General features: G+C 49.8%; 1 protein-coding gene across 16 annotated transcripts in view; it reads right to left on the bottom strand.

Moving 5' to 3' along the window:
• PPIP5K2 (diphosphoinositol pentakisphosphate kinase 2) overlaps positions 1–16,741 on the bottom strand; it is a 1,400,407-nt gene that overhangs the window by 189,871 nt on the left and 1,193,795 nt on the right. For 4 of the 16 annotated variants that reach the window (XM_086960987.1, XM_086960981.1, XM_086960986.1 and 1 more), the window contains one exon: positions 7,355–7,417. The exons of the other annotated variants lie outside the window; for them this stretch is intronic. In XM_086960987.1, the coding sequence (XP_086817113.1) occupies positions 7,355–7,417 (63 nt within the window). The remainder of the gene's footprint in view (positions 1–7,354; positions 7,418–16,741) is intronic. 16 annotated transcript variants of the gene reach the window in all.

The raw sequence follows: 16,741 nt of genomic DNA, 5'->3' as shown, positions 1-16,741 counted from the left end.
TGGGCCACTCAAAACATTATTTTTTTAAATTGGCACTCCTGCAACAGTCTCTCAAGACTCTCGAGGAGCCAACTGTCCAAGTACACAATTATTTTTTAACTCAATTTTTAAAAAAGCACAGAACGGATTTTCACCAAATCACAAAAACACAATCCATGGACCAAGATCTAGCTTCCTAACAAATGTGGTGTAATTCCATTTAGCAGTTGCTGCTGTAGCTGTCTTAAAGAAGTCTATGGAAAATTCATGCAGATTTTAAGTTTTGGGGCCCCCAATGTTTTCTCGGTCCCCGCTTGACGCATCACCCAGAAACTTATCATGCACTAATTAGTCAAAAAGTAGAACCTTTTTGGGAACTTTTGTGGAGATTCGTTAAACAGTGCCAATGCTATTAGCAACACAAAAAAATAATTTCCTATGGAACAGCTGGCCTAACTATACTTACCTAGTGGCATATATATACATATATGGTAATGGTGGAAACAAATGTTGTGTAACCCGTTATCAAGGAGCGGCTGCTCTAAAACACGTCGGATGTTTTTCGCTGTTTGAAATAAACTAAAAACATACGCTGAAAAGGAATTGGGCCTGGTATTGTGTTTTTTTAAGAAGGAAATGCAAAGAAGTGATTGATATATATATATATATATATATATATATATATATATATATGCCATTGACCCAATCGCGATTTGTGAGCCACCACTGCAATTGCCGTGCAGTGCCCTCCGAGATCTGGACGTGATCAGACAGGTTGCCCTGATGCTGTGCCCACTGGAACTTAAGGTCCCACTGCAAAGCGAACATATGCCATGTGGCATGATCCACAAGCAGGATGCAGGAGGCATTCAGGCCCAGTAGCTCCAGGGTCACCCTGACCGAAACCCGGGACAGAGGCTGAAAGATCGGAATCATAGCCTGAATGTCCTGGACTTGCTGTTCGGGAGGATAAACCCAAAACTGCGTCAAGTCCAGAACAGCTTCGATGAAATCAAGCCTCTGCGAGGGAACCAGGTGCAACTTTGACAGGTTGATGGCAATCTCCAGCAAATGCAGGTCAGCCATAGTCTGAAGGTGGGAGACAACTGCCTGGGGCGAGTCCGCCTTCAACAGCTAGTCGTCGAGATAGGGGAAGACTAAAATCCCTGATCTGCGAAGATGAGCTGCGACCACAGCCATCACTTTCGTGAGCACCCGAGGGGCGCTGGTAACGCCAAAGGGGAGCACGGTGAACTGAAAGTGCGCGTGGCCTTCCGTGAATCGCAGGTAGCGCCTGTTGGAAGGCATGACGGGAATATGAGAATAGGCGTCCTGCAAGTCCAACACCACCATCCAGTCTTGCGGGTCCAGGGCAGACAAGACCTGAGCAAGTGTGAGCATCTTGAACTTCTCCTTCCGGAGGAAGAGATTTATGTTCTGAAGGTCTAAGATAGGACGCAAGCCCTTGTTCTTCTTGGGAACCAGAAAGTAGTGGGAATAAAAACCACAACCTACTTCTGGCATCGGAACACGCTCAATGGCCCCCTTGGCCAAGAGGGCCGCAACGTCCTACTGGAGAAGGGCCAAGTGATCCCCTGACATGCGGTGGTACTGAGGTGGCATGGCTGGAGAGGTTGTCTCGAAGGGGACGGAGTAGCCCCTCCGGACAATTTGCAGCACCCACTTGTCCGAAGTGATGTTGCGCCAGTGGTGGAGATGATGGCGTATTCGTCCACCCACTGGCGTCTGATGGCCTGAAAGGTCGGACTAGGAAAGCTTTGAAGTGGAAGCTGCGGGGGTGGAGGTGGACTGACCCGCCCTCTGGCCCCCTGTGCCCTCTAGCCCCTGAACCGCCTTGACGGTTCCTACATCTGCGACCAGGCTGAGGTTGTTGCTGATGTGGTATGTCGCTCTGCGAGCACTGCGGGCGCCCCTTCTGTGGCCACAAAAGGAGCGAAAAGCAGAAGGCGGAGGAGGCCGAGCTGCCGAAAGGCCCAAGGACTATCTGCCTTATTGCCAAAAAGGCGAATCCCCTTAAACAAAAAGCTACTGGGTTCGGGCTCCCAACAGCACTGCTTGCCACAAGCTACTAAACAACAACGGAGATTGCAGGTGCTGCCAATCACTTACTTTCTTATTTTGATTTGAACATCTGACCATAAAACAAATGTTGCAAATGACCAATTTGTGTCCTTTTTAATTGGGTTCTTTTATTTAGAGGAATATTTATTTTATATTTAAATCTCACCCATTTAGAAATTTCAAACGAAAATTTTTTTTAAAGACCTTATGTACAACAACAAAGGATTTGCTATTCAAACAAGAAAACAACTTTTTTATCAAAAAATAGAAATTTTTAGACTTTTTTAGACAACATGTACTACATACATTCAATCATACCACTCACAAACCACGCTATTTACATATATACACACACAACAAAGAACATATAAATTGTATCTACAATGTAATAACTTTGATTTACAAAGAAGCCTTGAAAGCAATCATATTTTTCAAAAACGTTTCAAAAATAAGTATCACAGTTTTTTTGGTTTTTTAAGGCTTGAAAAGTCTACGCGTTTCGAACTCATATAGATGGATGAGTTCTCGTCAGGACCAAGGTCTGTGAAGAGAGAAGGGGAAACTTATTGGTATGCTATTTATTGTGACCACACTGACTGCCCCTACTACTAGCTTCAGTCTCTTACCTCTCAGTCACTGGAGGACCAGAAGTATAGATAGAGTTGCCTTGACACCACAACATCTAAAAAAATGGTGATAAATCTCATCAAAATCTATAGATAAAAAGCCATGTTTCACCACACCCATAACACAGATATTCAATCATGCTTACATGAATGGGTCCGGGCTCCGTAATGAAAAGGAAGTGTTGTAATCTGGTTGTTTCTAAAAAAATTGAAGCGTATTGTGAGTAATCTGAAAATCTGACTGAATATCTGCAAGTAACGTGTGGCTAGGAGGAGAGAATATGTTCTCACCTGTGTAGCCGTAGGTCCGTGAATCTGTCCAAACGGTTCGATACCAAGTCTCGTTTAAGACGCGTTGTCTGCGCGTAGGGTTTAAGTCTGCAAAAACCGAGAAAACAGACTTTGTTTTAAAAGCGGGAAATGGTGTACGGGCGGTTTCGTGACGGGTCTGCCACGTTGCTGGAGTGGATCTTACCTTGTCGCAAGTGCCCCAGTGACGAACAGCGTTCCTTGTTGCCGGTCGTGTAGATGGCACGGACAGCGTTCTCCTCTGGCCGTTCGTCTGAGTAGCGCTGCGCTTCCGGGTCCGCAAAGGATCCCGGGAGTGTGGGCGGATGCCTGGTGTTAGCTATTTACGTCTTTTTAAAGAGCTACGATGCATGTTAATTGAGCGCTCAAACTTCTTCCTGGTGATTCACTTTTTACATCTTTTTAAAGAAAGCTGCGAGGCTTGAAATTTAGGCACTTACATTTTCATGACTCGATTGTTCGCGGGATACACATTTGTATAAACTGGCTAAAGGTCCGGTGCGCCATAGTAGTGCGGAAATTGGAAGTGGCAGCCGGAGAAAGCGTGGCTTGATGTAGACACATTATGAGCCTCGATGGTGTGATTTATGGGTCTCCAAGTTGAAGCGATTGGCTTAATTGTGTCATCATGTGCGCGGAGGGTTGTTATATCAGCTTGACAGTCATAGTGAGCATATGTGGGTATGATCAGTCTCGGATGGCGTCCAAGGTTAGCACATCATTCAGGGCGGTTGTGTGTCTTGATGTTTGTTGGACAGAATGGTCAGTCCAATGGTTAATCTGAATTGCGTCCAAGGTTAGAACATCATTCGGGGCGGTTGTGTATTGGACAAGGTGGTCAGTCCAAGATGGCCTGGGTTGGTATATGATTGAGGTTGGCATGGCAGAACTAGATGTCTTGTTGATTTGATGGATTTGGCACACTGGTGTACTGGCTGATGTTTTAAGCAACTGTGGAGAATTTATAGTTTATACATTTCTGACATTTCATTTAACCCATGGAATGCTGTGTTATATTTGACTATTAGCATTGCTTCCATTCTTGTTAATTTTGCCTCAAGACTGCCACCTCTCGTGTCACTTTCTACTTTTGAAATGACTGTCCAGATTAGGTCTGTCTCCTTGTGTTGTTTGTCTTTCCAGTGATTCACCAGAGGAGCTGTGGCTACATTATTACGAATTCTGGATTTGTGCTGTTGTATCCGTAGGCGGACTTCCTGATTAGTCTTCCCAATGTATGCCAATACACAAGGGCACAAAATCCCATACACCACATTGCGTGATTTGCAGTTGGAAAACTTTTCATGCTTCCAACTAATGTTGTTATAAGTAAACACCGAACCTTCGATTGTGGTGTCACAGCAAGTACATGCACCGCATTTGTGGTGCCCCTGGATAGGAGGAAAGTTTAGCATAGTCCTCAAGTCTGGGTTTGGTTTTTTGGGGAGAGCAGCTCTGATTAGTTGATTGGCGACACTGTGATTCTTTTTGAAAGCAAAAGTGGCTCTTGATTGAATGCTTGGTCTAAATTGCGCAAAAGATGCCAGTTTTGTTTAACCATCATAGGGTATGTCCATCAGAGTGTTCTGGACATCCCCTGAGAAGACAGTTGTCCTCAACCAGGCATGGCGCCGAAGCGCCACCGTCGTGGAAATCGACCTGCCCAGTGAGTCTGCGATGTCCAGCCCTCAACGTATGGTGAACTTCGCTGTGTCTCTCCCGGCCGCAACCGCCTGGGAAAAAACAAACCTGGGCCTCCTCCGGGTAGTTAGGCAGCACATGCGCAACCGTGTCCCACAGAGAGTGGGTATGACGGCGCAAGAGTCATGCAGTGTTCACCGACTGCAGCCCTAAGAAGGCAGATGAAAACAGTTTCTTGCCAAGCTGATCCAGCTTCTTGGATTCCCTATCCGGAGGTGCGGTAGGGAACGCGCTCTGGGATGTAGAGGCTTGGACAACCAAGCTCTCAGGGGTGGGGTGTTGGGTAAGGAAGAAGGGTTCACCTGGAGCAGGGGGATGGCGTTGGGCCACGTTCCAGTCCACAGGAGCCCCTGTGTTGGGCCTGGACGAGGTGCCCAAAAGAACGTCAGACAGTGCTTCATTAAAAGGCAGCGAGGGCTCCAAAGAGGTAGCCGCCGGTTGGAGCACTTCTGTCAGGAGGTTAGTCCTGATGGCCACTGTAGTGTGTTCGAGGTGGAGAGCCTTGGCTACCCTACGCAACACCACTGCGTAACTGGCTCCCTCCTCCGTAGCCATGGTAGGAGGAGACAGCATGCCAAGGTCAGGCGAGGTGTCAAGACCACTGGCCTCCCCCAAATCCTCTGTCCAGTCCGGATCATAGGCACAGTCCTGTGATAGAGGCTACTCAGACCCCTCCCAGTCCTCCCCTTCCTCCGAAGTCCATGAAATAGACTCAAAATAAGGAGGCCGGTACATAGGGCACAAAAGGGCCCATCGGCGTCGGCCGACGCCGATCTGGCACCGTGTCTGGGTCGGGGCTGAACCTGGGGACAACGTCGTCCTGAGGAGCAGGCGACGTCGGAAATAGTGCTGGGGAGATCGGCGCAAGTGGAGGTGTCACTAGGTCAACCAGCATCTATAGGGATCTGATCCCGGATCCCTGGGTGGCCTGCGGCGTCGGGCCGTAGCCGCCGGCGACACCCGGGCCGGAGCCTCCGGACATGGTAAAGCAGGACCCCCAGTCGGGTCAGCAGGCCCAAAGAGTCGGGCCATGGCAGAAAGAAACTCTTGCACCTGAGCAGGCGTCGCCCCCACACCTGGCCAGAGCCGCTGGGGTGGCACCGCCCGCACCCTCAGCCGCGTCACGCGACCGGAAGTCGAGGAGTGACGATGTCTCTTCGACTTCTTTTTGGAATGCTCCGACTTACCTGACCCCGAGTGTGAAGACTTAGATCCAGAAGAATGACGACTCCGCGATCGGTCCCTCGACCTTCCACGGGACCTGGAACTCGAGCGGTGCCGAGCCGACTGCCGGACTTCAAGCAACTTTTGAGTCTGCTCCCGCAAAGTCTTCGGCGCCATGGCAAGGGAGTCGGGGCACGACTTGGGGTCATGGTTGCGCCCCAGGCAGTAGAGACACACGCGGTGGGGATCCGTCACCGAAATCATGCAATGACAGTCCCAAGAGTTCTTCATACCGGGCATCCCTACGACACCAGGACTCAATCGACTCGAAAAGAGGAGGTAAAAGGCCTTGAAAAGCTCAGTCAAAAAATGACTGGGGGTACTTGCTCTTCCCGGCTCTGCGCTTGCTGGCGCGAAAAAAGAAAGAACTGACGTCAGCGCGCAAGGGCATATCTAAGTAGCTCCAGCGACGTCATCCCGGCGCCAACGCCGCACGAAGATGCCTACGAACTCGCAGGGGTACTGCTGACGAAAAACTAAGGTAAGGAATCTAGAACTACGTGTTTCTTTCAGATCCATAATTACACAGTGGTGACTGCCACTGTGTAATCTATACATATACATATATAGGTCTTTGAAAGTGGTTTATGAGTGGATATGTTCCACGCACTCCTCGTAGTTGCCTATCAACGGAATTTAGTCTCATTTCTGTACTATTACATTTTTTGACTGTATTATTATTTGCGTGTATCTTATAATATATATCCTCATCTCCCCCAGATCAGTATGGAAACTTCCTCAAGTAGCATCAATGCATAATAAGGATTTGGAGAAAAAAATGGAAAATAAAAACAAGTCATTGGTATCAGTGGTAAAGAGAAAACTATTGCAAGTAAAAAGAAACTGGACCAGATCATCACAATAACAAAAATAATGTAACTAATACCATGTATATCCTGCCAAACATAGCAAAGAACAAGAGAGGAGGAGTTAAGTCATGGACATTTTTAGATAAATAAGAAAATGTTTTGACTGCAATAAACTTGAATTCTATACAAATAGTAAACTTACTATAAACTTAAAGATGATCGTAGGATTCTGGACTTTCGGTTTTGTATATTTAATAAGAAAAATGGTGAACCGCAGAACATTTTAAGAAATGATCAAATCATATATTTAAAACATTTGCATTTCTGAAGGCTGGTGCAACATGGATGACATAGTTCAATGTATAATGTAGGGATGGACTTCATGAAAACATTTTGATAATCTATTTCATGAGTTAAAGATTTATGAAGGAATGAAACATCAAAGAAAAATGATGAACTATGCCTTTCAAGGACATACAACTGAGCATCAAAATGTTGGCTCAAGTCAGGATAAGAATGAATTAATGATGCTGTGGGCTGCAAGTTTTGAAACAATTGTAAAGTAAAAAAAAAATAATAATAATGAAACAAAGGGAAATTGTTTAAATGAAAAGCAAAACATACCATTGGTTGGGTGTCGGGCAAATGAGATAGAAAATCTTTTAACTGCAGAGGCGCGTGAAGCGTCTGAGAAAGAGAAAAACAGGTACCTGAAATTGATAATTGCTACCAAAATAATAAAACGAAAGTGTTGGGAGGATGTGAAATAAAAAAAAGTTAGAATTTAGTAGCATGCATATGAAGGCCATTAGGAAAAGCTACATTATGCCACCAATGCAAACAAAACACGATTCAGTGAAGTGTTAATAAAATGTAGTAAAAAAGGTCACAGTCGTGTGACTCTGTACCACAATGCCCAGTGAGAGATTAACCTTTATAAAGAACGGAGAATGTTGATTGTTGTAATACTTTGGTTCATTTCATTCATGACAGCTCTAGATCTACTGCAAGATGATAAGATCTCCATGCAAATTCCAAAGTTTCCGGTTAAAACAAATCCCTGCAATCCAAGATTGTAATCAAATTATGAAACAGCAGTCTTATTTCCTAAGTCTGGAAATCATATACCCACATCAGTTTTAGAAAAGATTAATCAATGTATATTATTTTCAATTTCCTGTTAATGAACCATGCAACTACATACATCAATAATCAAGTAAAAAAAACCTTTGGCAATCAAAGAAGAACATTTTTGAAGGGCGGACAAAGCAAATTCTTTTTATAGCAGGAGATGACATATGATAGACAACATCAATGAGGAATGAATGTATAATCACACCCACCACGTGACTATGCCATGGAGGGGTAAAGAAGAAAACTTATGCATACAGTTTATGCTAAAGCAAGTGACAACATTAAAAATCACTGAGGTGACTGTTTTTGAAGATGCTGAATGAGAGGATATTGTGCTGGAAAATATGCACATACCATCTTTGTTGCTAGAAGAAGTCAACTTTTTACGATGCGTACGAGCATAATCCTGGAGGTTAGGTGCGCTTGAAGAAGCCCCGAGTATTGAGGTGCTAAACAGGCCCGCATAGTGAGACCCTGATGAGAGTTAGAGAAAATGTATACAACAACGAGCAGCTCTTCAGTTCATATCAGGCATGCATGCAGCAGGCAACAAAGCACCGCAGCTAACAAAGAAAAGGAAACCCTAAACACCAAGTTCATATGGTATCTATCATACTATCAAAATTAAATGTGTAGATTGTACTTTTTTTAAAGATATTATATCATAAAATATATTAAGTGAAATAGTTATTTCATGAGTTTTATGTCAATAGATTATAAAACGAACCAGGTACTTACCTTCAGTAACTCTCTTTCTGGTGGACGCTATCTAACCACAAATTCCTCACCCAGACACCAGGCTGGTTCAGACATATTTTTCAGCATAGCTCTCCACGTCGGTTTGTGGAACCACACAACTCCGCGTCAACCCCATTCTGCAACATGAGTGACAGCTGGAGCCGCATATATGTGCCACCCAAGTGCGCTGAAGGCAATTCCCTTAGTGGAGGCAGTCCATGCCCTTGGACTGGGAGCACAAAAACCAACTGTTCATGCCAGTATGCAGAGCTCTAATCTGGAACCTTTTTATAAGAAAAAGAGTCTATTTCAAAGAATGGTGCACAGGAAGGAGGTAGGGTGGTGAGGTGTCTGCGGTTAGATAGAGCACATGCCAGAAAAAGTGTTAAAAGGTAACTAACGTGTTCTTCTGATGCATACTTCTGACCGCGGATACTTCACCTCTAGACAAGATACGAGAGCAGTATGTCCTAAAAGGGGGGTCGGGGATGTTCTATGCAATGACTCCAAACAAAACTTCCTGCAGGACTGAAAGGCCACAAAGCTCTTTGCATTAGACATGGTTATCAGTTGTGTTTCATTACCATGCGCACTGATGTCCGTGTAGCAGCATGAAAAAGATTTAGGACAGGCACCTCACATCCCAGTACTATGGTAGCAGCAATGGCGTAGGTAGAATCGGCCCTTGACCATTCTGGAGGCTACTTCTGGCCCATCGCACACAAGATCCTTATGCAAAGGACTATCCACCTGAACAAAGTACTTTTCTACAGTGCCTTGCCTTTCTTTGCCCATGACAATTCAACAAAGAGATGATCGTTCAGCCAATGTTCTTTGATGTAATCAATGTAAAAGCTGGGCATTTTCAGTGGTTCAAACAATAGAGTGTCTCCTCTGCTTTCGAGGGGTGAGGTGGGGCAAATAACGATGGCAGGATGATGGACTGTCTGTGAAAGGTAACAACAACCTTTGCTAGGTAGGCAGCTCTAGTCCTCAGCACTAGCTTGCCTGGAAAGAAGGTGGTGTAGGGCAGTTAGACTGAAGAACCTTGAAGCTCACTCACTTGATGAGCTAAGGTTAAAGCTCTGGGAAAGACCCCTGGCCCAGATCATGAGATAAAGGACAATGGCTCAAAATAGGTAAACATAAGGAAAAGAAGGTCCTGCTGTCGCATCAATAAAGGTTTAGGATGTAACGTGGTTAAAACCTTTTGGAAATTGCATCACAGATAAATCGAGCAAGGACAGTTGCTTCAGTAAACACAAAAGGCTGACAGAAAAACTTTAACCAAGCCCACTGCAAGTTTCTGTTGGGTCAAAAACCAAACCAAGACATCTGATAGTTTGATGTGCAATGGGTCTGTATTGTGGGTGTCACACCATGGCATAAATCTGTCTCCGCGTTCAGTGCACACAGACTTCGTAGAAGGATGCCTCTCTGCAAGGATGACATCCACTACTTCAGGAGGAAGATCGAACGTAGACAACTGTCCTCGTTTAATCTCCACGCATGGAGGTGTAGATTGCACATGCCCGGGTACAAGACTCTGACCTGTTGCAGTGACAGAAGGTCCTCCCATATGGGAAGGCTGATCAGAGGATGGATGCTTGAGCCTATAAGTTCCAGGCATCACACTCTCCATGCCCAGAAGTGTACCATCAGGAGGGCCTGGCCCAGTTTGCTCCTGATGCACAAGTTACTACTTGTGTAACGATATATCTGTAAGAGACATTAGTTAGTGATAGATTCCTTACCTTAGAATATCGCCAGGCGTCAGACTGGATCCAGAATTTTTTTCGTAGCAGTACCCTTGCACGTCGGTAGGCGTCGTTGGCGCCGTGATGACGTCGTCGGAGTACTTAGACGCCGCCTCCGGGTGCTGACGTCGGTTCTTAGACACAGCTTTTCCGCGCCAGAAACGCAGCGACATGTTAAAAACCAACACTGGTGCCAATGAAACTAGGGCCCTGAAAGGGGATGACCTTAACCCTAGATATCGGTTCGCAGAACGAGGAGGATGGGTGGGTCGGTAAGGAATCTATCACTAACTAATGTCTCTTACAGATATATCGTTACACAAGTAGTAACTTGTGCATCTGAAAGAGACACGTTAGTGATAGATTCCTTACCTTAGAATAGATACCCCAGCAATCCCAACCCCAGTGGTGGGTCTGCGAACCAATAAACACACAAGAAAGTCCTGGAGGACGGAACGGTCAACGAAGCCATCCCCCCGGACTTGGCTGTCCAGGCAGTAGTGTCTTGCGAACGTGTGCAGCGAGGCCCATGTAGCCGCCTGACAAATGTCCTGCAAGGGGACTCCTCGGCCCAGGGCAATAGTAGTCGCCCTGGCCCGAGTGGAATGGGCCCTCAGCCCAACAGGAGGTTCCTTTTTAGCCAAAGAGTAGCACGCTTGGATGCACAACACGATCCACCGAGAGATGGTCCGTTTGTGCACTGCCCGTCCTTTTTTAGCGCCCACGTAACCAACAAAGAGTCGGTCATTCACCCGGAACTGGCGTGTGCGATCCAGATAGTATGAGAGCGCACGTTTTGGGTCCAGACGGTGGAGCCTCTCTTCCTCTTTCGAGGGATGTGGAGGCGGAAAGAAGGTGGGCAAGGTGATGGACTGCCCGATGTGGAAGGCTGTGACTACCTTGGGCAGGAAAGAGGGTTTTGTCCACAACACAACCTTGGCCGGATGGACAGAAAGGAAAGGAGGTTTAGAGGACAGAGCCTGGAGCTCACTCACTCTCCTGGGAGAGGTGATGGCAACCAGGAAAGCAGTCTTCACAGTAAAAGGCGGATAGGACAGTTGTGAAGTGGCTCAAAGGGAGCGCACATCAGAAAAGTAAGAACCAGGTTCAAGTCCCACTGAGGCATCATGAAGGGAACAGGTGGAAACGTATGCGTGATGCCTTTCAGAAAACGATTTACAATAGGGGACTTGAACAAAGATGGTTGATCAGGCAGCCTTAGGAAGGCTGAAAGGGCAGAAAGATAGCCCTTGATAGTGCTCAGAGCAGAGCCCTGCTGGGCAAGAGAAAGAAGGAAGAGAAGAACCTCAGAAAGAGGGGCAGAGAGAGGATCCACAGCCTTTGCTGTGCACCATGCCACAAATCTGTTCCACCTGCAGGCGTATACCGACTTTGTGGAGGGACGCCTGGCTGCCAGAATGACATTACAGACTTCAGGAGGCAAGTCAAATGGCCTCAACTGTCGCCGCTCAATCTCCAAGCATGGAGGTGGAGACTGGACAGGTTCGGGTGGAGGACTGTCCCCTGCTGCTGCGACAGAAGGTCCTCCTGAAGAGGCAGACGAACCGGGGGATCGACTGACATACTGAGTAGCTCGGGATACCAGTACCTTCGTGCCCAGTCCAAAGCCACAATGATGACAAGGGCCCAGTCGCGCTTGATCTTCTTCAGCACTCTGGGCAGAAGTGGTATAGGCAGAAAGGCGTACAACAGACCGCAACTCCACTCGCGACGAAAAGCGTCTCTGAGCGAGTGCCGCCTTGGAAATTCCAACGCGCAGAACTGATGACATAGCGCGTTCTCTTCTGTGGCGAATAGATCTAACCAAGGCTCTCCCCACTGCAGAAAGAGAACTTGCGCCACGTCCGAGTTCGGACGCCATTCGTGATCCATCAAGCACCGGCGGCTGAGTTCGTCCGCCCTGACGTTCAGAGAACCTGTCCGGTGTTGAACTACCATGGACACACCCTGATGTTCCAGCCACTGCCAAAGGCGCAGAGCCTCCTGGCAGAGGGTCCACGAACCCACCCCACCCTGTTTGTTGCAGTACCACATGGCGTTGGTGTTGTCCGTGAACACCTGCACCACACTCCCCCGGACAGAGGTGAGGAATGCCTTCCGTGCTAGACGAATCACCCGCAGCTCCAAAAGGTTGATACGGAGCCAGGACTCCACCGGAGACCAGAGGCCTCTGATCTCCGCCTCTCCCATGTGGCCTCCCCAGTCCTGGAGGGACGCGTCCGTCACAACCACATGCTCCGGTTGGGGAATGGAGAGGGATCTGCCGCTGACCCAATCGCGGTCCGTGAGCCACCACTGCAGCTGTCTCGCAGTGCCCTCCGAGATCAGGACATGGTCGGACAGGTTGCCCTGATGCTGGGCCCACTGAAACTTCAGGTCCCACTGCAGAGCCCGCATCCGCCACCGGGCGTGATGCACCAGAAGGATGCAGGAGGCCACCAGCCCAGAAGCCGCAGCGTCAACCTGACCGAGACTCGGGATAAAGGCTGAAAGATCGGAATCAGAGCCTGTATATCCCGAACCCGCTGTTCGGGGGGTAAACCCGAAACTGCGCCGAGTCGAGATCTGCTCCGATGAAGAGGAGCTTCTGGGCGGGGCACAGGTGCGACTTCGGCACATTGATGGAGAACCCCAGCTGGTGCAGGAGGTCTGCCGTTGTCTGGAGGTGGCCGACGACTGTCTTGGGCGAGCCCGCCTTCAACAACCAGTCATCGAGGTAGGGGAAGACTGAAACCCCTAACCTGCGCAGATAAGCTGCAACCACCGCCATCACTTTCATGAACACCCATGGGGCGCTGGTAAGGCTGAAGGGGAGCACGGTAAACTGAAAGTGCTTGTGGCCTACCGTGAACCGCAGGACGGGGATGTGGAAATATGCGTCCTGCAAGTCCAACGCTACCATCCAGTCTCCTGGGTCCAGGGCAGCTAAGACCTGAGCCAGTGTCAGCATTTTGAACTTCTACTTCCTGAGGAAGCCGTTGACGTTTCGTAGGTCCAAGATAGGGAGTAGGCCCCCTTTGCCCTTCTTGGGTACCAGAAAGTAGTGGGAGTAGCAACCACACCCTACTTCTAACCCAAGAACACGCTCTATGGCCCCCTTGGCCAAGAGGGCCGTAACTTCCTCCTGCAGAAGTCGCAAATGATCCCCCGATACGCAGTGGTATTGCGGTGGCATGGCTTGAGGGGTCGTCTCGAAAGGGAGGGAGCAGCCCCTTTGGACGATTTGCAGCACCCACCTCTCCGATGTGACAGTGCGTCAGTGGGAGTGGTGATGGCAAACTCTGCCCCCCACTGGCGTCACATGGGCCTGAAAGCACGGACTAGGAGGGTTTTGAGGCGGATGCTGCGGGGGAAGGTGTGGACTGGCCTCGCCGTTGTCCCCAACCGCCTCCACTGCGATTTCCACAGCCGCCACCGCGTTGGATGTTAGTCTGCAGTGCGTGGCTGGCAGCACGTGTGGGGGCGCCCCTTCCTTGGCTGCGAAAGGCGAAAGGGCCGAGAGGCACAAGGACTTGGCCGTAGCCCTAGGGTCCTTAAAGCGCTCAAGCGCATGGTCTGCCTTGTTGCCAAAAAGGCGACGGCCATCAAACGGCATGTCCATGAGTGTATTCTGGACATCGGCCGAAAAGTTGGCCGACGTTAACCAGGCGTGGCGACGAATCCCCACAGTCGTTGCCATCACTCTGCCTAGTGAGTCGAGGGTATCCAGCCCACACCGGATAGAATATTTTGCTGCATCCCGGCCTTCCACAAGGGCCTGGCCGAGTTTGGCCCGTACCTCCAACGGACACTCTGGCAGCAATTCCGCGACCGTGTCCCACAGAGTGTGGGTGTAGCGGGCCAAGAGGCATGCGGTGTTGGAAGACCGCAGTCCCAGACTCAGGGAGGAGAATACCTTTTTGCCGTACTGCTCATACCTCTTGGATTCCCTGTCCGGCAGAGCCGACGGGAATGCAGTCTGGGAATTCGGAGCCTGGATGACCAGGCTCTCGGGGGTGGGGTGGGTGGACAGGAAACATGGGTCGCCGGGCGGTGGCGTCTGGCCATGTTCCTATCTACGGGCGAACCCGTAGCGGGCCTGGACCAAGTGCCCAAAAGAACGCCGGTCAAGGCCTCATTAAACGGCAGCAGAGGCTCGGCCGAGCTTGACTGCGGTTTAAGGACCTCAGTGAGGAGGTTAGTCCTCACGGCCGCAACGGGGAGCTCAAGGCCCAAGGCCTTGGCCGCCCGCATCAACACCACACTGTAGGTTGCCCCCTCCTCCGTAGCCACGGTAGGAGGCGAGACAAAGCCAGTGTCCGGTGAGGTGTCCAGACCACTGGCATTCCCAAGTCCACCTGTCCAGTCCTCTTGAGACTGACACTCCCGTGTCAGAGGGTCCTCAGACCCCTCCCAATACTCCTCATCACCCATCTCCTGATAATCAGGGTTGTCAAACGATGGGGCCGGTTCATAGAAGGTAAACTCCCCAAGCGGCGTCGAAAGCAGCGCCCAGCGGCGCCGGAACCGGAGCGAGGGAGGCATCGGGACGGCGCCGCCTGAGGACGGCGCCGGAGGGGACACCTGAGGGATCAGCGCCGGTGAGGTCGTCAGGTCAACCGGCGACGACCCAGATCCTGAAACGGATCCAGAGGGGCCCTGCAGCGCCGGGCCCGAAGGCGCCGGCGGTGTTGGGGCCGAAGCACCAAACGGCATAGGGGCCGAAGCACCCGACCCGCTAGGGCCCCCAGATGGGTCCGCTGGGCCCGAAGTCGCCGCGGAGCCCGTCGGAGAAGCGAGGGACCTCATGGCCATGAGGAAGCGCTCGATCTCCTCCGGCGTTGCGTTCTGCCCAGGGACCGAGGGTGTGGGACAGGCTGCGATGCCCGCGACTCCGACGGAGCCGTGTGGGCGGTGTCACTCGAACCCCCGGCCGCGTCGCGCGAGCGTCGGGGGGAGTCGGAAGAGCGATGACGTCTCTTCGACTTCTTGTGCTTACCTGACGATGACTTCGACCCGGAGGAGTGATGTCGACTCCCGGAGCTGTGAGGGCTCCTACCCCGCGACCTATCCCTCGACCTCCTTTGGGACCAGGACCTCTCGCGGCGCGGGGCCGACTGCTGGAGTTCGAGTCGCTTGCTGGACCGCTCCCGACTAGCTTTCGAAGTCAGGGCCCGGCAGTCGGAGCAGACCTTGTCGTCGTGGTCGACGCCGAGACAGTGGAGACACCGACGGTGATGGTCGGTGACCGACATCAGTCGGTCGCAATCCTCACAATGTTTGAAACCTGGCATCCCTATCGGCACCGTCCGGAGTCGCAAGACTCAAGAAAAATGATCAAAAGGGATCAAAAAAGGTTAGTCAAAAAGTGACTAATCAGATCTGCGCTTGCTGGCGCGGAAAAAAAGAAGAACTGACGTCAGCACGCGGAGGCGGCGTCTAAGTACTCCGATGACGTCATCACGGCGCCGACGACAGACGCGGAGCCGCAGACGACGCCTACCGACGCGCAAGGGTACTGCTACGCAAAATTTCCAGATCCAGTCTGACGCCTGGGGATATTCAAAGGTAAGGAATCTATCACTAACGTGTCTCTTTCAGATCTTGTTCATAACTTGGGGCAGAAGAGGTAGCGGCGGGAAGCCATAAAGGAGTCCAGAGCGCCACTCGTGATAGACTGCATCTCCTAGAGAAAGCCTTCTTGGGAACTTGTGTGCAAAAGTGCTGACACTGCACGTTCTCAGAAGTGCCAAATCTTCAAGACTAGGTTTAAGCATTGATGAATGACGCCCTTCGCCACCTCTCTGTGTAACTGGCATTCGTAATTCATTAGGTGTTGCTGGCTCCGTTTGCTCTACTGTTTATAGATCCAGATAGGCAGTGTAAATCAGGGAAATGCCCTGTGGCAAGTGCCTTCTGAGAAAGGGCCTAGGATCCAATCCTGCCCTGCTTGTAGCAATACCACATGGCAGTGGTGCTATCCATGATGACCTGAACCAGCATTCCCTTGATGGGCAGCAGAAAGGCTTTCAATCCCAAATGATTGGCCTGCAACTAGTCCAGTTGATAGAGAGATGGGCCTCTGCCAGAGACCAGATCCTCTGATCTACATCTCTCTCAGATTGTGTTTGTGTGACCCCAAAGGTAAACTAAAGCAGCTTTGAGGCTGCTGGTTGAGGGTCTGGTGAATGGGAGGTTCCCTGTCCTTGCAAGCCTAGACATCTGCTGGATTTCCTACACTGACAGCATTGTGGTACCTGCTGTTGGGATGGTGGTCAACTGACGGTACACCCCTAGCCTCGAAAGGAGCAAAATTGTTGGGGGAGTGGAGAGACCAAAAGTAGCTTTACTTTTTTTGAAGCACTCAGGGTGCAGCCCTTTT

Source organism: Lissotriton vulgaris, chromosome 3_1 (genome assembly GCF_964263255.1).
Source record: "Lissotriton vulgaris chromosome 3_1, aLisVul1.2, whole genome shotgun sequence".
NCBI classification, from domain to species: domain Eukaryota; kingdom Metazoa; phylum Chordata; class Amphibia; order Caudata; family Salamandridae; genus Lissotriton; species Lissotriton vulgaris.
The sequence above is the reverse complement of the archived record's forward strand: the minus strand, read 5'-3'. Positions and strand labels throughout refer to the sequence as shown.